This window comes from Notamacropus eugenii, chromosome 7, assembly GCF_028372415.1.
Source record: "Notamacropus eugenii isolate mMacEug1 chromosome 7, mMacEug1.pri_v2, whole genome shotgun sequence".
In the NCBI taxonomy this organism is placed as follows: Eukaryota; Metazoa; Chordata; class Mammalia; order Diprotodontia; family Macropodidae; genus Notamacropus; species Notamacropus eugenii.
Window position 1 is genome coordinate 63,641,159 of NC_092878.1, and position 23,482 is coordinate 63,664,640.

Sequence of the window (23,482 nt, forward strand, 5' to 3'; positions counted from 1 at the left end):
TATTGAGTGTTCAATATGTGTCAAGCATTGAGACTTCAAAGACAAATATGAAAATAGTCCCTATCCTGAAGCAGCTTACAATCTGTCAAGTGATACAACATGTGCCCATATCTGTGTGTAATATCTATAGATTATATGCTTAGAAAATTCAAGATAATTTCACTAGTATCTGAGGAATCAGGAAAGGTCACACAGGAAATAGCGCTGGAGTGGAGCTTTAAAAGAAGCTAAGAGGTCAAGTTGAAGAGGACGTGAATTTCACTCTTACAAAATAATGGGGATCTCCAGTGATCAAAAGTGAGAAAGGTCACTTTGACTGCAATGGAGAGCACACAAAGGAGAATAATGTGTAATACAACAGAAAAGGTATACGTTGGAACCAGGTTAGGAGGGTTTTAAGGACCATGCAAATGAATTTGTGTATGAGATTGTAGAGACAATAGGGAGCCACTGGAGCATATTGAATATGGAAATGAGATGATGAGAGCAGTGCTTTAGAAATACAGTTGTTGTTCAGTTGTGTCCAACTCATCAAGACTCCATTTGGGGTTTTCTTGGCAAAGATAATGAAGTGGTCTGCCATTGCCTTCTCTAGCTCTTTTTCCAGATGAGGAAACTGATACAAACAGGATTAAGTGGCTTGCCCAAGGTCACACAGCTAGTAAATCTCTGAGGCCAGATTTGAATTCAAGTGTTCCTGGCTCCAAGCCCAGCACTTTATCCATTGCACCACCTAGCTGCCCTTTAGAAATACGTACATGCAGTAAAGACATATAGTCTATAGTGTATGCCTCCTCCTCTAACTGTCACCCTAAAATGCACACCTTCAATTCAAACCCTAACCTGTCTCTAATCTCCATTATCTAAGAACTCCACAGTAATTGTTATATAATCAAGAAGAAATCCCAGTTAATGAATCTGATTTAAGTGTATTTATAAGTATCTAGAGCAAGGAACAACTTCCTTCTTAATTTTCTTTTTCTCTGTACCTGAAACCCCACCCCGCATACACACATACATTCTACCTGTTGACTTCCTACTCATCCTTCAAGGTTCATTCCAAATATTATCTCTTTCATTAAGCCCCTCTCATGTTACTAACCTATAATATCCTTTGCCTCCTCTGATGACATGCCATTTTTTACTCTTCTCATATACTTCTCATTTTGTAATTTGTAATCCATTTCTCTATGTGCATGTCTCCAGAGTGTAAACATCTTGAGGCAGAAGCTGTATCTTTCTTTCTTCATGCTTGACTCAGCAACAAAAATCAAGGGTTTAAGTTGCAGATTAGGTATATTTGTTGTTATTTTTCTTCTGCAAAATAAAAGGATTAACCTAGATGATTGCTAAGGTCCATTCTAATAATTAAATTATGTCATTTAATGTGCCCAGAATTGTAATAGGTGGGAGGAAGCAAGGGGATAATCATTTATTAGGCACTCACTATGTGCCAGACACTTTACTACACACTTCACAAATATTATCTTTGGTGTTGCTATCCCCATTTTACAGTTAAGAAAATTGAGACAGTTCAAATGACTTGCCCAGGGTTACACAACTAATAAATGTCTGAGATTGGATTTGGACTCAGATCTTCCTTACTCCAAGCCCAGATTTCTTTTATCTATTTCACCTAGCAACCTCCTTCATGGGAAACTATAGAGGATATAAAAATCTTATGACATAGTTCTTACATTCCAGGCCTTTAAAATGTAGTTAGGTTCTTACAAAGCCTAATGTAAAAGCAACTAAAATTCCTACTTGTCTACAAATACAAATGTCCTTATGTATTATCAGTCCATCATATCACCTTCATTAATGAAAGATCAACCAATTTAATCAACTACTTGGCCAACATAAAATTATATTTATATGAAAAGCATAGTGTAGTGCTATGGTGTCAAACTCATAGAAACTGGCAGCCAATAAGCCATATGTAAGGATTCCTGTGGGTCACATATTGATTTAGTTTTGAAATGTAATATCATTTATGTTTTACTATATCTTTATTATTTTGCTAAATAATACATAGAAAGATTTTAATCTGATTCTAACAGCAGTGAGGAGTGTGTGGGTCCACATGTTTGACGCCTTCGTCATAGTGATTCGAAAACTGGCTTTGGTGCCAAGATGAATCCAAGTTCTGACTCTGACACACACTGACTGTCATTCTGGGCAAGTCACTTAACCTTTCATTGTCCCTTATCAACTCTCTAATTGTACATTTTGAAGAGAAGTTATTGACCTGCTTTAGAATAGGAATTCCTCCCTAGGAGATATACTTATGAAATTACATGTTCAGCCCAATGAAAAGAAAAAAAAAAGTATGTAATGTGATCTTGTATCCAGGCCCCTCTGTCTGAGCATTTATTGCCTGAAGCTACTTCAGGTCCATTGAAAACTCCTGCCTTCACCTATATGTTCTCCTCTTATCAAACATCTTTGGAAATGTTTAAAGGATCCAATAAAATAGAGTGGCTTATAAAAATTAGATCAACAATTGGATAGTAATCAAGAGACGTGGTGTTTCTTTCAAAGAAAATTTATCCCAGAGCAAAAGTCAATTTGAAGAACCATCCAACTCCTCCCTTTGCTATAGTATGTCAAAGACTTCAGCGTTATTTTGTCCCTGGAAGGACTCTCCCAATTTTTCATTATCTAAGTTCCTTCTTGAAGTAAAACCCCCAAAAATGTCAGCCTTGGCACTTTGTATTCCACTGCTCTAGCTTGGTAAGCTTGATTCTTGGTTGTTGCTGGTTCCATTGAGATTTTAAAAAAAGCAAAGCAAAGCTGTTCTCTAAGTTTCTTGATCTGTACGGTGGCAGATAGTCAGAGGAAGCACGAACAATGAAAAAGAGAATAAATCCTAGAGAAGGCTGCATATGTGATCTCTGAGCAAGAGTCCCAATGTTCATGCCAAGGCTTCAAAAAGCAGGTCACTGCTTTGAAGAGCCTCCCAGATCCTGATATACCAAGCCACCTATATGACACAAAGCCTGTCGAAAGCTGAGGCACAGAGATAAGGACAGACAAGATATATGGTTGAATAGAGGACTTTCAATTTCCATTTCTTAGGAGATGGACAAGTTTCACATCATTAAAAAATGCTGCTAAAAAATCAGCTTCCAAACCAAGAGCACATACATGATGTTAAAGAGTCTTTTCAGATGATTGACCTAATCAGAATGGCTAATCTGAGAGGGAGAACTAGTGCATTAATTTAAATATGGCAGGTGCTATCTGAGTTCATTGCAAAAGCTAAAGACCAATTATCTAGCATTTTTCCATAAAATTACATTTTCTAAAAAGAGACTTGGCTGCATGAATCTCCTCATCATAACAAGACTGCCAGCTTTGATCGACGTGTCTGCTGTTTATTTGTAGCTTGTCATATTTACGCTATTGAGTCAATGCTAAAGTTATCATCTGAGACCTAAGAGTGGAGCCTGGAAAATGAGTTTTTTATACAGTGGCAGCATGCCTTAGTAAATAAAAACAGTTGATAGGATCAGGTATAAACAAGAACTTCTCTTCAAGCCTTGAGTGACTGGATGGGAGCTATTACAATAGGAGTACTGATTAGTCACCTCATTTGGTATCCATTGCCATAGATACAAAGGGGTGATGTGAAATGACATCTGAGTTTTAGTAATAGAAGTTTTTAAAATGAAGGAAGCAGAAAACAAATAGCTTCTTTTCTCATCTTTTTTTTGAACAGAGAGATTGAGAAAGAAGATGTGTTTACAATGCCTCTTAATTACGTGGGAAAAAATGAGAAGCATCAAACAATGGGAAAGGGCAGCTGTCTCAATGGGAAAAAAATATTAAAAGAAGGGAAGGGAAAATAAAATGAGCTCCAGGCTGAAGCTTTGAAGAGGGCAAACTATTAAGGGAATTAAAATGTTTGGGTATTAAGGGGCAATTAACGTTTAAAATAGCAATCCTAAAGTTGGCCCAAGTGAATTTACCAGAAGGCTAGATAACATAATTTGATGAATCTATGATCTCCCTGAAGTGGGCACTCTTTTAGTAGTTCAGATTGCAACTCATCTACATTTCATCCTGTGAGACTTATCCACAGCTTCCCATGAATTTTGCATTGGAGTTTACTCAACATACCAGGGACATCATGTAAATCTTGACACTGTGCAGATATTAATGCAGTATCTAGTCCAGTAGTTCTGCATACTACATAGTTGGCCCTTCTTTTTTTGACTATTTATCTCTCTAATATTCTTTAAAAGTCACTTCCCTTGTGGAACTCTTTATTGGTAATAAGTTGCAACCTATTGATGATCACCATGTACCTCTGCATTGCCTTTTAGGTGACTTGCATTTTAATTATACTAAGACTGATATTCTATGACATTCTCAGCAACCATGGGAAGAATATTGACGTTTTTAAGATAGCTCTTACCTTTAGGAATAAACTTAAGGTTTTTAAAAAGCAATGTGCAATTTCCCTAAAACCATCTATCCCACTGTCATGTGAATTTCTGGCCCATTGTCCATTTGAAGAATCTTTGTTCACTATATGTACTGATAAGTTTCTTCTATTGCTGTCCATACTACATATCATAGTCTTTGCAAATAAAAACTTCTTTGCTCATTTGCTTTCTTTTATATAGATAATTAGGCCAAAATCTTTTGAGAGATGATGATTCTTAGAGTAGACCCTAAAATGTTCTGGACCCTGATGCAAACAACATAATGTCATCAACAGCTAAAAGCATCTGGAGGACCTTCTATAATGGAATCCTTCTTTGAATTGGATTCTACACTAAATATGAAACACTTTATATGAACATATGTCATATTTTATGTCTCACATTTTTGTTAATCAGAGGGCCATCAAATAAAGTAATCTTATTGTTAGATTTTTCAAGGAAAATTATATGATTTTTACAAAATCATGGGAGACATCATTTTGGCAGTGATCATAAAAATGTCATTTTGCTCTAACAAATTTAAAAAATATATATAGTCAACAAACATTAAGCACAGAGGTATCTTACATTCTCTAAATTTCAGAGAAAGTCAACGCAGTGACTACAAAAATGAAGTATGCTAGAAATTACCTTTGGTGAAAATCTGTACCTTTCTCATACCTTCATCAAAGATAGTCTCAATGCATCTATCAGATTACTTTTGTAGATATGGGAAAATAGTACGTCTATTTTGCGGTCAACAGTTGTTGATACTTTCTCAATTACACTTTTTTTGTATTCGTAAGGTCTGCAATTTTCTTTAAGACCTTTGGTATCTTTCCTTCTTAAAGGTATCCAGAGAATCAATCCTTTAGTGTGCTCAAAATTTTGTTACTGCCAGCATAACAAGTACTCTGCATAGTCATGGTATAGTTGTTCTATTTTTTCTGTCTTTGCTTTCTTTTATTGTCAATTCTGTTTCCTCATATAGCCTTTCAGAAATGGATTTTAAAGTCTAATTATCATTTCCCTCATAATTGATGGGAAAAAAACATTAATTATAGAATTTATTTTTACAGATCCCCCATTTTCATTTTTACCCTTTTACTCCTCCAAGTTTCATCCTTTCATGCTTTTTGACTTCGTTAAGTCTTTACCCTAAATTTTTGTAGCTTATTTTTCTGTCCATATTTTTTTGAGGAAAGAAGATGTTGGGGAACATGTTACTCATAATCCACCTTTAGCTTTCTCCATCATATCTATAGAATTGGATCACAGAATGAAGCAGACCATTTTCTTTTGTGTTATGTTTTGCTTTGTTTTGTTTTGTTTTACAGTTTCTTCCATTCATTTTAATTCTTCTATTCAACATGACTATGGTGAAATTGTATTTAATAGGAATGTATGTGTAGAACCTACATAAGATTTCACATGCTGTTTTGGGGAGGGAGTAGGGAGAGAGGGGGAAAGAAGGGGTAGGGAGTGGAAAAAAATCCAAGATATATGGAAATGATTACAGAACGCTGAAAGCAAATAAAATAATTATTTTTTAAAAAAAGAAATACTAGTCATTTATAATACTAAGTCATTTGTATGAATAATACCCCATGAAGCAATGTTTCTTATTGACTGTGAATTCACAGTAAAACCAATCCCACCTCTTCTTGTTTTGTTCCTTCTTGTGAAGCCAGTACTTGTATAAACAAGCTTGTACTTGTGAGCCATCCTTCCACTTAGTTGCAACTTTCTTTAACCTTCTGGTTTCAATCATAGTGAGACTGTCAGAGTTTGTATGATTCAATTTCTCTAGTAGTATATTCACTCATTGGTCACTAGAAAAGTATCTTCATTTAGAGTAGTGGCAATTCCTCTAAGTTAATCTTTCTTGATTATCTGGGGTGGGGGGATGATGCTTAGCATCCTCTTTCTTGTTTTCCACTATGATGCCAATGTAGTGTAGAAGTGGACAAAGTGGCAGAGGACTGAGGACTATTTTTTTTCCTGTCTAATGGGTTGCCATGGTTAAAGACTTCAAGAACAATTGGCTAGACTGCTGGTGATAAAGCTGTCTGTACTTAGTTAAGCTAGCTAGTTCCCAGAAAGCACACATACTTTGTTACAGGAGCACAGATAATATAGAAGCACAATATCACAGCCATGATAACTGGATGGTATGAAGTGAATTAGACATTCCTTCAAGAGCCTGTCCCTCTAATTTAGGAGAAAGCCTAAATGGAATTGGTACTCAGATGTGCTTCATTAACAGGTGACAAATCTAATGATAATATAGAACAGCTGGGTTATTAAAAAAAAAAAACCTCTCTATGGAATCAGGATTCTGCCAGGGAAAGGAAAGAAAATGACTGGGTTACCTGTTGTAGAGAAGAAGTTATGAGAATATGAATAATGTTACAGTTTGAAGCAGGAGCTCTCTCTGCCTTTGACTATTAGGTTGTCAAATGAAGGACAAAGCATAGAAGGTTCTGTGCCCTAGTCAAGTAAATTTGCTCCAAGGCCCCTTTCATAAATTAATAAATCCAGCTTTTATGCACAAAATGGCCCTATGACTTACTCTTTATTATGTTTTCCTTCAAATCCTGATAAAAACTTATCACCACCACTGCCCCCAAACACATAATATGTTAGGGTTAGAAGGGACTGAAGAGTTGACTTAATGCAAGCTTTTTATTGAATAGATGAGTATGCTGAGGCCATCAAGGGGCTTTTCCTGATTTATCTCACTCCATAGTAAAAGCACATTTATAATATGCATTCCCATGAGTCTTCTCAGCCTTTTTTTTTTTGGCAACCCCTGGGATTTACCTGATTAAGGAAAACTCCTAGGATAAAAATTCCCTCCATTGACATAGAAAGATGATTTAGTCTGAGATTTGTCTGAGGTACTGAGAGATTATTTGAAATATCCATGGTCATACAGTTAGCATGAGCCATAAATAAAACTTAATCCTGCGCCTTCCAGACTCCATTGCTGGTTGTCTCACCACTACACTATTTGTTCAATTTGGGCTCACTTTGTATGATGTTAATTTGCACGTACCTGCATGTTGCTTTGTTATTGAAAAGAGGTCTATAGTGGAAAAACTCAGTACTGTGTCCTTGAGCTTATTTTATGGAAATACTCCATCAGAAACTTGAACAAAAACATAGGTGGCTTTTGTTACTCAAGATACAAAGCTAGGAAGATAGCTTCCATGGGTGGAGAACCTGTGACCTCAAGGTCACATGTGGCCTTCTAGGTCCTTGGGTGTCGCCTTTTGACTGGGTCCAAGTTTTACAGAACAAATCCTTTTATTAAGGGGATTTGTTCTGTGAAGATTGAATTCAAAGGACCACACCCAAGAACCTAGAGGTTCACATATAGTCTCAAGACCACAGATTCCCCACCCCTGATACACACTGTATTACAGAACCAGAGTCCAGAAAAATACTTGAAAAGCAGACAATATTGGGCAGAATCTATAAAGATGACAGTTAATAGGGATAAATATAAAGTCCTAAAATTGAATTTAAAAGAAGCAATGACATGAGGATAGTATAAGAGGGGACATGACTAGACAATGTTCATGTTAAAACACACACACATACACACAAGTGAACACACCCTAGGGTATACAGAAATGAAAATGCAACGTGAATAAACTTCATGACATAATAATTGAAAATGCAAATAAATCTTAGGCTGTATAAGATGCGGAGGACACTGGAAATCATGTCAAGAGAAGATTCATTGAAAAAACAAACATTTTAGGATGGAGAAAAGACATCGTAGTTTTTTTGTTGTGGTTACTCAGTTATTTCAATCACATCCAACTCTTTGTGACCACATTTTGAGTTTTTCTTGGCAAAAATACTGGTTTTCCATTTCCTTCTCCAGGTAATATTTTACAGGTGAGGAACTGAGACAAATAGAGTTAAGTGGCTTGCCCAGGTTCATACAGATAGTAAGTGTCTGAGGCTAGATTTGCACTCAAGAACTTGAGTCTTTCAACTTCAGTTCTATCCACTCTATCCACCTAGCTGCCTTTGCAGTCATCAAGTATCTATAAATGTGTTAAGTAAACTAGATGGATACAGAAGTAGATTTGTCATTTAAAAGTACTTGACTTTGAATGACTGTTCAGCTACTTCATTACAGTGGGTAATTCATTTAATTTCTCTGACCCTCACTTTCTGCATCTGTAAAAAGAGGGGGTTAGATCTGATGATTTTCAAGATCACTTCCAACTCTGAATCTATGATCTTATGACCCTAAGTTGCAGAAAGGAAGATTTCAAGTGAATATAAAAGAGAACTTTTTAAAAATTATAGTTGCCCCAAAGTGAATTGGTCTGCCTTGGTAGAGAGTGAATTCTCCATTACTGGACTTACCATAAACTAAGGCTGGATTATCTCTTGTCGGGGAGGTTATAAGGAGGATTGTAAATTAAATATCTCAGAGATATCTTCCATTTGTGAGATTTTATAATTCTATAGTCTTCCTTTTGTATGTTTGTTTCCTATATCCCTAATTAGATGGTAAGTTCCTAAAAAGAAAAACTGTCTTTTTCTTCATTTTCCTTCATTCCTTAATTCTTTCCTTCTTTCCCTCCTTTTTCCCTCCCTCCTTCCCTCTCTCCTTCTTTTACTTCTTTCTTTTCTTTCCTCCTTCCCTCCTTCCTTAAATGGATGAATATTGATAGGATCTAAACTCCTTTCAGTGTAATTAATAGCTGGGTTTTTTAAACTTTGTGTGTGTGTGTATGTGTGTAGGTGTGTGTCTTGTGGTGAAGCCTGCAGCCCACTTCTCATAACAATTTTTTTAAATGTATAATATATATAGTATTTCAGATAGCCAATTATATTGAAATATATGATTATCAAAATGTAAAAAACAAAACAAAATGAAGTTCAAAGACTCTAGGTTAAAAACCCCTTCAGTCTAAAAGACCATATTTGAATTAAAGAACCTTCAAATAAGATGTTATTCTAAGAAATCATTTTTATAGTTACAAAGTGCAGGCAGACTTTTCTATGACATTTTTTTTTAGTTGTCTCAATAGTTCCACAAACTGGGCTACCTTACAGATGGACAAACAGAAATACAAAAAGATTGAGACATGCTCAAAGTTTTTTTGAGACTGAGACTCAGATTATAAATCTGATGGAAGGAAGCACTAGACCAGGAGTCAAGGGACCTAGGTTCTAGGGCCTGTTTTTTTCTCCATAACCTTTAGCCAGATGATCTCTCAGGTCCCTTTCAGCGCTAAGATTCTCTGATTTTATGAATCATTGGCAGACTTGGCTTAGTACAGTCAGACTGTGCTACTTGAACCAACAGATGTGTGCCGCAAGCTGACATTTCTGTGTGGTTGAAAAGATGAGATGATTACAATGACTCCATTAGCTGGTTTTGCTTTGAATGGTGACATGTTTTGCTTTTTCCTGGCCTGGAAGATCACAATGTCCCAAATCTAGAGGCTATTCCTCTAACTTGAGTTGGCAGTATGTGCTCTTTTGTAAGCCACATGCTTTCCAGAAACCTAGAGCCTCATCCTTCTAAAATATTTAACCAGATGCTGGGGGAGAGTAATATTTTATGCATCTCTGCACAATTTTAGAACACAGCCTAAGAAAAGACCAAAGCCCTTTCTTTGTATATCAGGCTGCTGTGTTTCTAAGCTTCTGATATTATGAACTTAATGTCAGTCAGGGGTTTAACTCACAGCACTAGAAAACAAACAACTGTTACTCATTTGTAATATCTCCCAGCAAGTAGTTCAGCACATCAGATGTCTCCTCCCCTCCCTTTTTAGTCACAGAAGATATTTTAAAGTTATAGAAAGAGGAGAACCATAAAAGCAGAATTTGCATAGTATTTCCCCTTTCTTCTATCTTCCCTGAAAGAGGTGCCTTTGAAAGGAAAGATGTATATATATGAAACAAAGGCATTTTTGGTTTTCCTTCCTTCTTCCCTCCCTCCATTCTTCCCTCTCTCCTTTCCTTCCTTCCTTCCTTCCTTCCTTCCTTCTTTCCTTCCTTCCTTCCTTCCTTCCTTCCTTCCTTCCTTCCTTCCTTCCTTCCTTCCTTCCTTCCTTCCTTCCTTCCTTCCTTCATGTTTTTGCCTGAATATATTATTATTATGGGTGTAGAATAATAGCTATTATTCAGGCAAAAAAATTAGAAAAAAAGAAGGAAATATAGTATTTTAAGGATCTCAAAGTCCTTTACATATGTTAACTCTTTGATCCTCAAAAAAAAAACCAAACAAACTGTGAGACAGGTGCTCTTATTATGTCCATTTTACAAAAGAGGAAACTGAGGCAAGAGGAGGTGACTGGCTCAGAGTCATACAGCTAGGGAGCGTCTGAGGCATGATTTGAAGTCAGGGTTTCCAGGACTTAGAGTCCTGAGGTCTACCCACTGCTTCACCTAGTTGCCTGAAGAACCAAAGTAGAGCAATATGGGCACTTTTGCTGCTATTTTTGGTATTTGGTATAATTCAACAAAGCATAATGATGTGGAAGAAATTGTCATTATGATTCAATGAGGGATCTTGGATGCCATCTAGTCCAACTGCCTCATTTTACGTATGAGAAAACTGAGGCTCAGGGAGTTGAAATTACCTACTCAGGACACACAGGTTGTAAGCAACAGAACTTGGATGTAAACCCAGGTTATCTGATTCCAAAGTCAGTGCCCTTTCCACTGAACTGTGTTGTCTTTAATGGAGCATTATTTTCTTGTTCTAGTTCCCTACTAGGGTCAATTGTTAGATAGCAATATTAATTTCTGCAGTTAAAAATTACTGATATGTTGGTTTAGGAATGGATATGGTAACACAGACAAACCCATTTGAACAGTGGTCTAAATAGAACGCTTATTTATTTTTTGTTTGTTTTGATTTTAAGAATCTGCCACTAATTCTCACAAGGCAAAGTACTGAGACATCTACTGACCTCAGTTTCTCAATAAATTGATAGTAATATGATACTTCTCAGGGTATTAAATTGTGATCTCTAATTAAGCTAGCTTGGATGTTCCACATCAAAATTAAATGAAAAAGGAGTGCAGAGATAATATCCTGGGTAACTTTTTCCCATTTCTTTAGATGTGCCCTATTTCACATTTGTTGAAGCCCCTTGGGGGTGATAAGTGTATTGATTTTTGGTTTTGTTTGTTAAGAAAGTTTGATATTCATCACAAGTTTGCCACTGCCCAGGGCTCATTCTGGTTCATAGCATAAGAAGCTGGAGCTGTTTATGCAAAGATAAATGAATTTGGGCTGGAGGTAATATCAGAGACACCCTTCACCCCACATTCCACCCTCAATGACTTACTGCTTTTTGAGCATGGTGTAATTAATCAGAAGCAGTGCATTGTCTGATATAATTGCTGGCTGATTTCCTACACCCCACCCAAGAGAATCAGCTTGTATTAATTTATAGTCCTTTAAATGGGAAAACAAAATGAACATAGTTTGAGCTACCATGCTGGGCTTTCTTTTTCATTGTGGTTGTGGGTTTTGCTTTCATGCAGAGGAAAAATCCTTCCCATTTCTACTTCCATTCTCCCACCCAATCATTCAAATACTGAAAAAGCCTTGCACTTTAATTAAATCCTTTGTAGGGGAGGGCAAGAATATTGCCAAAGAATGTCAGTGGGTTTGTCTGAGGAAGAAGGAGCATCCCAAAGGAAAGGCAGTTAATTCATGGAAATTCTTTTAAAGAAGGAGGCCTTGTTTTCCACAAATTATGCTTTGCTCCTAGATGCTTTGGAAGCCTGAGCATGCTAAGACAACTTAAATCTCCAATCAAGGAAAGAGTAAAGGTTAAATCCTTCCTTTTTTGCAGAGCTAGGGACTATGGGTGTAGAATAATGGGTTTGGTTTATGTGTTGGTTAGTTTTGCTAAATTATTTTGTTTTCTTTTTTCTTAAAAAAAAAAACTTGTAATAAGGGCTAGCCACATATTGGGGGGGGGCAGCAAAATAATGGAAAAATGAAAGTGATTTAGAAACAAATATATTAGCACTCTTTGTGGTGGCCAAAAACTAGAAATCAAGGAGATGTCCATCAATTGGGAAATGGCTGAATAAATTATTGTATATGAATGTAATGGAATACTACTGCGCTATAAGAAATGATGAAGAGGAAGACTTCAGAGAGGCCTGGAAAGACATATAATCTGATGCTGAGCGAAAGGAGCAGAACCAGAACTTTGTGCACAGCAACAACCACAGTGTGTAAGGACTTTTTCTGGTAGACTTAGAACTTTATTGAAATGCAAGGACTTAAAAAATTCCCAATGGTCTTTTAAGGCAAAATGCCTCCCACATCCAGAGAAAGAACTATGGAATTCAATTGCAGATTGTAGCAGATCATTTTCTTTTGTATTACATTTTGGTTTGTTATATGATTTCTCCCGTTCATTTTAATTCTTCTATACAATATGACTATGGTGAAAATGTATTTAAGGGAGTGTATGTGTAGAACCTATATAAAATTATATGCCATCTCAGAGAAGGAGGGGGAAGGTGGTGGGAAAGGAGGGGGAGGGAGAGAAAGAAAAAATCTAAGTTGTATGGTAGTGATTGTAGAACACTGAAAATAAAAAAACAAATATATTAATAATTGCTAAAAAAAATTGTTACCACAGTGTGCACATCTTAGTCCTAATTATGCCTTCTTACTGTTTTCTCTCACTGTAAGAAGATTCATGGCATCACATAGATGAAAATAAATTAAGAGATTTACTATGAAAATATGCAACATGATGCTATGGAAAGAGAATTTATTATGGAGTTCAAATCCCACATCTAATATTTATTACCTGCATGACCTTGGGCAAATCAATCTAAGTTCAAATCCCATTTCTTATGCTTACTCCCTGCATAACTTCTGGCAAGTCATGATACCACCCTGTACTTCAATTTCCTCATCTAAATGTGAATTCAATGGATTCTAACTTTCTTTTCATCTATAGATCTATGATCTTACTATTGCACAAAAATTCTTTATCCAGAGAGAAAAAAACACTCAGCCTCAGCAGTAGCTTCAGAATTTCAGTGCAAGGGTAGTAGACAGAAGTTAAAATAGTATACTATATAAACCTATTTAGAATTGATGGATCTTGTCAAGGTCAACTGGAAAAGCCAAGCTAGAGCTTATCAAACTAGGCCTAAGCAAGCATGTTAACATAATATACCCAGTTAAGGATGGCATAACATATTGAGTAGCACACTAAATATAGAATTTCAGAATTTGGAGGGACTTCAACATCCAAGATATTCCTCATATTCCTGACTAGGTGTCTCCTCTTCACATCAGTGGCATGTAATGTTTCCTACTTTGTTTGAAGACCTTCGGAGATGGAGAACTTCCTCTCCAGGTAGCACATTATGCTCTGGAACAATTTTGTTTGGAAATTTTGTTTCTTCTTTATGTTGAATTTAAATCTGCCTCTCTTTCATGTGTCCTCTGTACTCCTAGTTCTATATTCTGGAATAAGGCCAAATAAGTTAAATCCATCATTGTAGTCAAATATTTGAAAACAGTTCTTCTAGCTTCCTTTAATCTCCTCTTCTTCAGATTAAACATTCTCAGTTTCTGTAACATAATGTCACATGGCATGGTTTTCAGTCACCTTATCACCCTGATTAACTTCTGTAGGCATTCCATTTTGCTAGTGTCCTCAGTGGTACCCAGGAAAAAAAAAAACACAAAAGTAAAGATATGATTCAACCAGGTTAGAGAACAGTAGATCTGTAACCTCTGTCATTCTGGAAGCTCTTCTGCCTAAGATCATATTGGCCCTTTGGGCTTCCATTTTGTCCTATTAACATATATGGACACACATTGACACATACCCTAAAACCATTAGGTCTTATAGGATAATAGAGTTAGAACTGAAAATGACCTTTGAAGATTATCAAGTCTAAGTCCATTATTTTACAGGAGGATGCTGAATTCTAGAGTTTAGATGGCTGGTGAGACTTCACATTTTCTTTCCTAAGTAAGTAGATATGAGTATAAAGAGGCTACTTCTTTCACAGTAGGACATCCTTTAGCCTTCTGAGCTTTCATAGGAATGGGAGCACTTTACAACTTTTCATTTGTGTTATGAACTACTTAAACAGCTTCTAATATTCATCAACTCTGCCATCTCTGTATTTTCCCTTCTGCCTATCCCCCCATCCCTACTGGAAAAAATACCTATTTGCTTCTTTTCAGAAATAGCACTGTCCCACAGAATCTTGCAGACCAGAGATGTGGTGCATTGTAAAGACATTTAGGACTCCCTTCCAAATAGAGAGAAACAAGGTGGAATATAGTCAGAGAACAGTATGGAAGAAAGTCCTATACACAGTTCAAGAAATTCAATCTTACAGTTACAGAGTGGGGTACTATTTGTCTAGACCAATCTAATTCAATAAAGATTAATAAGCATCTGTTACATACCAGGCACTGTCCTAAGAGTTGAGGATACAATTAATAAAAAGAAAGACAAACTCTACTCTCAAGGAGCTTATGGACAAGACAGAAAAGGAGGCAGGAAAGCGGGAACATGGGGGTTCCTGGTGGGATAGCATTTTATTTTGTGGAGTTGGAAGCAGGCAGGGCCGCAAACGTAGAGTGGAGTGACATGAGGGTCCAGTTTCTTGCGTCTATAAAGGAAGGCATTGGTGTCAATCAGAGCTTGAGTTAGCAGCATAGTGGTGAGTTTAGTAGTGGTGAGCTTATCTTTAGTAGTGGTGAGAAATGTCTAGTTCCCTGGAATTGAAACTAGGCAGGGAAGTAAATTCAAAGTACAGTGAAACAACATTTTCTGTGAAAGATACCCATGGCACAAGTGGAAAGAATGTTGTCTGTGAAGTGAATGAGTCTTAATTAAAACCTTGGTTCTGCTACTTTGAAACCCAGACCAACCTTCTCTTTTCACTACGTCATAAGGCTTCCCCACCTCCACATTATTTTGACTAACCCTATTCCACACATGTGCTTTCCAAATCTATATGTAGGATTTCGAATTTATTTCTATTGAATTCCATTTTATTCAGTTTTGCTTATTCATCCAGCTTTTTAACATTTGAGGTTTCCAATTCTGTCACATAGCATATTATCCCCTTTCCCTCCCAACTTTGTGTCATTTTCCAATTTGGTAAGCATGCTATTGATAAATTGGTCCAAATCACAGATCATAAAGTTGAATAAAACAACCTATATTTATCCTCTATTGTAGGACAAAGCCCAGGGGTACTCCAGGAAAGACTTCTCTTTTAGGATGGCATTGATTCAGTTGTTAGTAATTGATTTGGATTTAATTATCCAATTAATTCAGAGTCCATCTAACTATAAGATACCCCACATTTCCCTGCTTTATCCATGAGAATATCATGAGAAAATTGCTTGACTTGCTAAAATCAATTCCTATTATACCCATGACATTTTCTTTCTCTGCTAATATATAGTAAGACTGTCAAATAAAAGGAGAGGAAGAATTAGTCTGGCATATCTTGTTATTAATGAAATTACATAGAATTTGTATCTAGCACTATTCAAAAAAGTTTTGGGGATGATAGGAGGGTTACCATGCCTCTCATACTTCATAAAACAATACTGATACAGTGCGACTTTCCCTATAGGATTTATGCTACCTTTGTCTGAAAAAATAGGAACATAACTTGAAATACTACCCTTGTAGGTGAGGAAGGGGCCCTCTCTAGTTTAATTTCTACTTAGTATTAAGGGTGCCTCCTTTCAAGCAAAAGGGAGAGACAATAGCCAACCAGCTGACTGAGAGCAGTTTTGTAGTGCACCCTGTGGGTATTTGTGTAAAGATGTTTATTTAGGTCCTGTGGGTGATATGCCTAACTCCTAGGTGGCATTGTCAGACTCTCAGTTTACTCAGCAATAAATTCACTCCCACTTTTGCAGAAGAAAAAGGATGTTCTTAAAAAAAGTATGAAATTTTGCTCTCAACATTCTGTCCCTTCAGTTTAGCTTTATCTAAATCACTTCATCATCCATTTTTTTGTGTTTATTTCACATTTATTTAGGGTAGACAAGATAGATAATAATAGCTTGTCCAAACCTTTCTACTCAATAAATAGCAGAAATACGTAGCAGAAATATTGGTAAATATTGGTAAAAAAAAAATCTGTAGTATTTACTTGGGAGTCCCTGGTGACTCCCCCTGTAATGCAAATATGTTTTGTTGTACAGATTACTGCAAATACTGATACAATCTGTTACTGTGGATCCCTGGGTTTCCATGTATCTTAATTAACCACAAATTGGAAACAGTTTCATGCAACTGGTGAGTCATTAAGTGAATGTGACATGCTATCTTCTAAAATCCTAGGTCTGAGACCAGAAACTTTGCGCTTGGTGTAAGGGATAGGTAGGAGACTTAGAGTTAGAAGCCTTGGGTTCAAATCCCAATTACTAACAGTAATTCTAGGCAAGCTTCTTCTCATCTATAATACGGGGCTAATTTTATTTGTACGAAGAGGCAACCTTGTGTATGGGAACAAGTGCTGTATTTGGAGTTGGGAGAGACCCAGGCTTGAGTCCCACCTCTGACACAATCTCCTGACACTCACCTCCTTTACCACACAGGAATGGTAATACCTGTGATAAGTACCTCAAGGTTTTGCTTTTGTTTTTTGTGGATCAAATGCCAGAATATAGAAAGGGCCTTGAAGCACAGTATAAATGTGTATTAATCATTATTTCTTATCTCACAAGGTAGTGATAGGTAGTCATAGGTAGGCCTGGAGTAAAACAAACCAAAAAACGAAACCCTTTATTTTCCTGAGTTCAAATCTGACCTCAGACACTTACTAGCTGTGTGACCCTGGACAAGTCACTTAACTCTGTTTGCCTCAGTTTCCTCATCTGTAAAAATGGGCTGGAGAAAAAAATAGCAAACCACTCCAGTATCTTTGCCAAGAAAACTCCAAATGGGGTCATAAAGAATTAGACACAGATGAAATAACTAAATAACTGCAACAATAGCCTTATTGATCATTGTATTGGAATATGTATTTAAGAGAGAAACAATACTTGACTTAGCAAAGGTCATTAGTTATATCTACTGGGCAAAGTATGTTCCAAAGCAAAATGCTAATAATTAGATCCTGGAGGATAGCATATGTTTATAGTCTAAAAGACTTTCCCTTAAATTCATAAAGAATTAAACATTGAGAGGATGTTCTTATAGACCAGATAAAATGAGAAAGATTTGACAGCAATTGCTTAAATTAGATTGGCAATTTAAGCAAATTTAGGCTACATGGACAACTAATATACACCCAGCAAGACAACTGCTATATTGATGCATTGTGGCTTTCATGATAGCCTTCAGTACTATATTTCTCTTTTTCCTGAAAATTTAAACCTAGTTTTGATCACAGTGAGACATGCAATTCATTTTCTGTTGTATTGTGTCAAGGAACTGAAGGGATGAGGAGCATTAATCAGCCTAAAAGTGCATCTCCAACAACGACTAGGCACACAGCACAAAAATATTCCTGTTTATTATGCCTTAATTATTATTCCTGCTGTTAGGGCTCTTTCTAACCACTCCTACATGAAGTAAAACAAGTTCTACAGTATATTTTCTAGGGGGGTGTCTTGATTCGCTTTAGCTTTAAATGATTCACTTCCAGAGAGATTTTTTACAAGCTATTTGATCTTACCAGGATCAGAGGATGACAGATTTGAAACTGTAAGAGACTTTAGATCATCTAATCCAAACCCTTCATTGCATACATGAACAAACCGAGATCCAGAGACATTATATGACTTGTCCAAGGATACACAGGAAATAATTGCTTTAATTCCTTGATCATACGTGTAATAAGGGAATCCAATGCAAGTGCTTTGAATTATCAATAGGAAGTTATTTCTGTAAAATAAAAAAGTCACTAACATTTTATTTGTTTTTATGACTTCTTTGTGATGCTTCTCCAGATATATTGTTAATTTTGTATTTCCACATTTTCTGAATGCTCTTTAGAGTTGCTTTATTTAAAAAATACTATGCTAAAGCTAAATATATTCCATTGTCTATTTCCATTTTATCCTCTGACTAAAATTCACCTTCTTTCTGTATCTTAAAATGAGTCTACAATTGCCCTGTGAATGATCAGATCTCTGGTCTATAAGAATCTCTTTGTTGGTGATGTCTCTGAAAAGAAACAATTTCTTTTTCCTTCTTTCCTTCCTTCCTTCCTTCCTTCCTTCCTTCCTTCCTTCCTTCCTTCCTTCCTTCCTTCCTTCCTTCCGTCCTTTTTTCCTAGTGGGGTTACAGAAAAGAACAAAAGAAAAAGAGCACAGAACTTGGTATTGAAAGATGCCAAAATTAAATTGTATAAATGATTTAAATGAGGAAGAAAAGTCAAGAAATGCCACAGTGGAAGCTCCAATGTCTAAAGGGCTTACTTTTGTGGAAGAAGTGGTCTCTTTACATCCATATCTATTTACTTATGAAAATATCATAATCTTAATTATTTTAATGTGGGATTTTGAAGTTATTACTCAAGGTCATCTCATAGGTAATCTACTTAGTTTTAATACTATGCGAGTACTTAGAGTTGCTGCCAAAATCTTCCTGATTGATTTGAAATCATATTTTGGCTTTGTCTCCATGACAGGAGATTTAACGAATTCATCCAATTTGGGCAAGAGGTGGCAGATGGTGGAGGTGACAGTAAAGAAACCACCAAGCCAATTGTTTTCAAAGTACCAAGTGTTTTTGTGTACAAGATAATGCATTGTTTAACTGAAATTTTCATTTTTCAACAAATCATTACTGTGATAGTTATATAAAGCCTTAATAGCTTAGTGAAAGTATCATGAATTCAAGAGGAAAGAAAGAAGCATGTATTAAGTGCTTCCTGTATTCCAGTATTAGGGAAGCTAGGTGGCACAGTGGATAGAGTACTAGGCCTGGCTGGAGTCAGGAAGATCTGAGTTCAAATCCAGTCTCAGACACTTACTAGTTATGTGATCCTGGGCAAGTCAATTAACCTGTATTTGCCTCAGTTCCTCCTCTGTAAAATGGGGACACATTGGAGAGGGAAATGGCAAATCAATCCAGTATCTTTGCCAAGAAATCCACATAGACAATGTCCATGGGGTCACACAGAGTCATACATAGTTGAATGACTGAACAACAACATGCCAGGAACTTTGCTAGCCACTTCATAAATATATTTTCATTTGATTCTCTCAGCGAACCTGGGAGGTAAGTGCTATTATTATCCCTATTTTATAGTTGAGGAAACTGAGTCAGACTGATTAACTTGTTTGGGGTCACACAGTTAGTATGTGTCTTAGGCTGGATTTGAAATTGGCTCTTCCTGCCACCAGGCCCAGAACTCTAAGGATCGTGTCCCCTAGCTGCCTCTGGAGAGCATTCATGGTTTAGTAAATTGTAGGCCTGTGTTAGAAATAGCAAGTCCTGGGTTCAAGTTTTCTATCTTACTTCCACCATAACCTCTAAGTGTTCCAGGCAGCTCTCTAATACTGTTTTATATAGAATAGAATATAGGACAATAGAATTATATATATATACACATATGTATAAATTTGCTAAATTTGCAATCATCCAAAGAATTTCCACAGCAGGAATTCCTCACACCACAGAAACCAGAGGTCCAGATGTCCTTTTATTTTATAAAAGTACAGTAGTCATTGGAATCGTGTTTAATTCAAATTGATTACAGTCTTTTATTTATTTTTGAGCATCCAATATATTTCAGGCACCAAAAAGTCCCTGCTCTCAGGGAGTTTACATTTTTATTTCCAGGGAAAGAACAGATGAGTACATATAAAATGCATTCAAAGTAAATTCAAAGTAATTCTGGGGAGTGGGGAAGGACACTTGGAACTGGAAAGATCAGGAAAATCCTCCTATAGTAAGTCATACTTTGAATTAAATATTTTATTTTTTCAATTATACATAAAGGCAATTTTAAAAAAAATAATTTTTAGTTCTGAGTTCCAAAATCTATCCTTTCCCTCCCTTCCCTCCCCCCTTCTTAAGAAGGAAAGCAATTTGATGGAGATTATACATGTGAAGGACATGCAAAAGGTATTTCCCTATTAGTCATATGTAAAAGAAAACACAGCCCCAAAAACTAAAAAGAAAGAAAATAAAAAACAATATGATTTGACCTACATCCAGAATCTATCAGTTCTTTCTCTGTATGTGAATAGCATTTTTCATCATAGGTCCTTCAGAATTATCTTGCAACTTTGAATTGTTGAGAATAGTTAAGTCATTCACAGTTGATGATTATATAATACTGCTGTTATTATGTACCCTGTTCTTTTGGTTCTGCTTACTTCACTTTGCATCACTTCATATAAATCTTCCCATGTAGGAAGCCATGTTTTGGAAAAAAAAAAACGTAGGGGAATCCTATCATATAGAAGTCAAAAGGGAGCCTACTTAGCACTGGGAACAATCTGTGAGAAGTCAAGGTGGTATAGATGGAAGGTCATGTTGATGTTCAGTTGTTTCAGTCACGTCTGACTCTTTGTGACCCCATTTGGGGTTCTCTTGGCAAAGACACTGGAATGATTTGCCATTTTCTTCTCCAGCTTATTTTACAGTTGAGGAAACCATGGCAATCAGAGCTAAGTGACTTGCCGAGGGTCACTCAACTGGTAAGTACTAAGGTCAGATTTGACCTCAGGAAGATGAGTCTTCCTGACTCCAGGCCTGGCACTCTATCCACTTCATTACCTAGATGCCCTTAACATGACATGGACACAAACAGAAAGTAGATCTATTTGGCTGGATCAGTACTAGAGCTAGCCCCAGGGAACCTATTGTTGTATTTTCCTTATATCTCTTCAATCACCAAATGCTACAACTGGAATTTGATTTATTGTTTGGTTGATCATCTGGATTTAAGAAAGTGATGGGGAAAATCTTAATAATATGAATTAAACTTAAAAGTGTATCATGTATTTTTGGAGTCCTGACTTCACCAAGTAGAAAGATCTCCTACATTGGAGGTTGGAGCTAAATTGTTAGGAACTAAGGAAAACAATACCAGCTGCTTTGAAAACTTGCTCATCCTGCATTGCTACTTGGCCAAAATGCCATCTCAGCAAGTTTTTCCTTTGGTTGAACTGATCTCTTTTGCTAGTAAGCAGAAAATTTACATTTATTTATTATTAGTAGTAGATATAATATGATTTCAACATGAGCATGGAGTATACAGTGAGCAGTGTTGGACTTAGTAGACATGGCATATAACAGTTGTCCCTATCACAGGAATAAAAGTCTGCAGTGGATTGTGAGGAGCATTTCATGTGGTATATGAGTATTTCCGAAATACCTCATATAAAATCTACATCAAAAAGGAGAACAAAACCAAACCTACACCCTACTGACTCGAGTGAGAAGAAGAGCATGATCATTCTTTTTCTCCCTGGGTCCTATAGTCATTTTTTCCTTCTATGTATCAGCAATAAAAACATAACCCATTCAATTGGTGTCCTTTAGATTATGAGAATACACAGGGGCTTTATTTATTGTCACTTGCAGATTCATTGTTGTTGTTGTCCTTTGTTCTTGAAGAAAAACAAAATGATATCACTATACTAGAGTCAAGTTTCTTTTTTTATTATTTTATTTCTTTTCAGTTTTCTACAATCACTTCTATATATCTTAGATTTTTTCCCTTCCCTCCCCCTCCTTCCTCCCTGCTTCCCCACTCCCTCCATGGGACAGCATGCAATCTTATATAGGTTCTACACATACATTCCTATTAAACACATTTTCCCCTTAGTCATGTTGAATAGAAGAATTAAAATGAATGGGAGAAACCATAAAACAAAACAAAACATAACACGAGAAAATTGTCTGCTTCATTCTACGATCCAGTTCCATGTTTCTTTCCCTGGATATGGAAGGCGTTTTGCCTCAAGAGTCCATGGGGAATTTTTTAGGTTCTTGCATTGCTGTGAAGGGCTAAGTCTACCAGAAAAATTCCTCACACATTGTGGTTGTTGCTGTGTACTTTCTGGTTCTGCTTTCAGTCAACATCAGTTCACATAAGTCCTTCCAGGCCTCTCTGAAGTCCTCTTGTTCATCATATCTTATAGCACAATAATATTCCATTACATTCATATACCACATCTTGTTCAGCTATTCCTCAATTGATGGGCATCCCCTTAATTTTCAGTTCTTGGCCACTACAAAGAGAGCTGCTATAAATATTTTTGTACATGTGGGACCCTTTTCCATTTCTATGATCTCTTTGGGATACAGTCCCAGAAGTGATATAGCTGGGTGAAAGGGTATGCACATTTTTGTGGCCCTTTGGATGTAGTTCCAAATTGCTCTCCAGAATGGTTGGATCAGCTCACAGTTACACCAACAATGAATTACTATTCCAACTCTCCCACATCTTCTCCAACATTTATCATCTTCCTATTTTGTCATGTTAGCCAATCTGATAGGTGTGATGTACCTCAGAGTTGTTTTGATTTGCATCTCTCTAATCAATAGTGATTTGGAGCATTTTTTCATATGACTATAGATAGCTTTAATTTCTTTCTTTGAAAACTGGCTCTTCATATCCTTTGACCATTTGTCAGTTGGTCAAAAATTTCTCCATTCTCCATAAATCTGACAAATACACCATTCCTTGCTCCCCTAATTTATTTATAGTATCAGTCTTTATAGTTAGATCATGTATCCATTTGGACTTTATTTTTGTGTAAGGTGTCAAGCAATGGTTTATGCCCAGTTTCTGACACTAGAGTCAAGTTTCACTGTGTCTGACTGTGGCTGTTCAGACCAATACAAGCGTGGCATGCTTTACCACAAGTTGGGCACAAGTAGTCCATGTGAACATTAGGGATGAAGGTGGATTCTCTAAATTTACACATCCTGAGTTTCCTTTGAGCTGTTTCAATTCTGATTTGTTCATAGAGCACAGCACCGCTCTGATGTGGGAACGCCATGCTTTAGATCTCTCTTAAGAACTTTGGAATTGATTGTGTGACATGAGAGATGCTGGTACTTACC

The 23,482-nt window shown here is 36.5% G+C and overlaps 1 protein-coding gene across 1 annotated transcript in view; it reads left to right on the forward strand.

Moving 5' to 3' along the window:
- Positions 1-14,992: 14,992 nt before the first annotated feature.
- NRXN3 (neurexin 3) overlaps positions 14,993-23,482 on the forward strand; it is a 532,333-nt gene continuing 523,843 nt past the window's right edge. The window contains exon 1 of the mRNA XM_072625145.1: positions 14,993-15,128. Coding sequence (XP_072481246.1) covers positions 14,993-15,128 — 136 coding nt within the window. The remainder of the gene's footprint in view (positions 15,129-23,482) is intronic.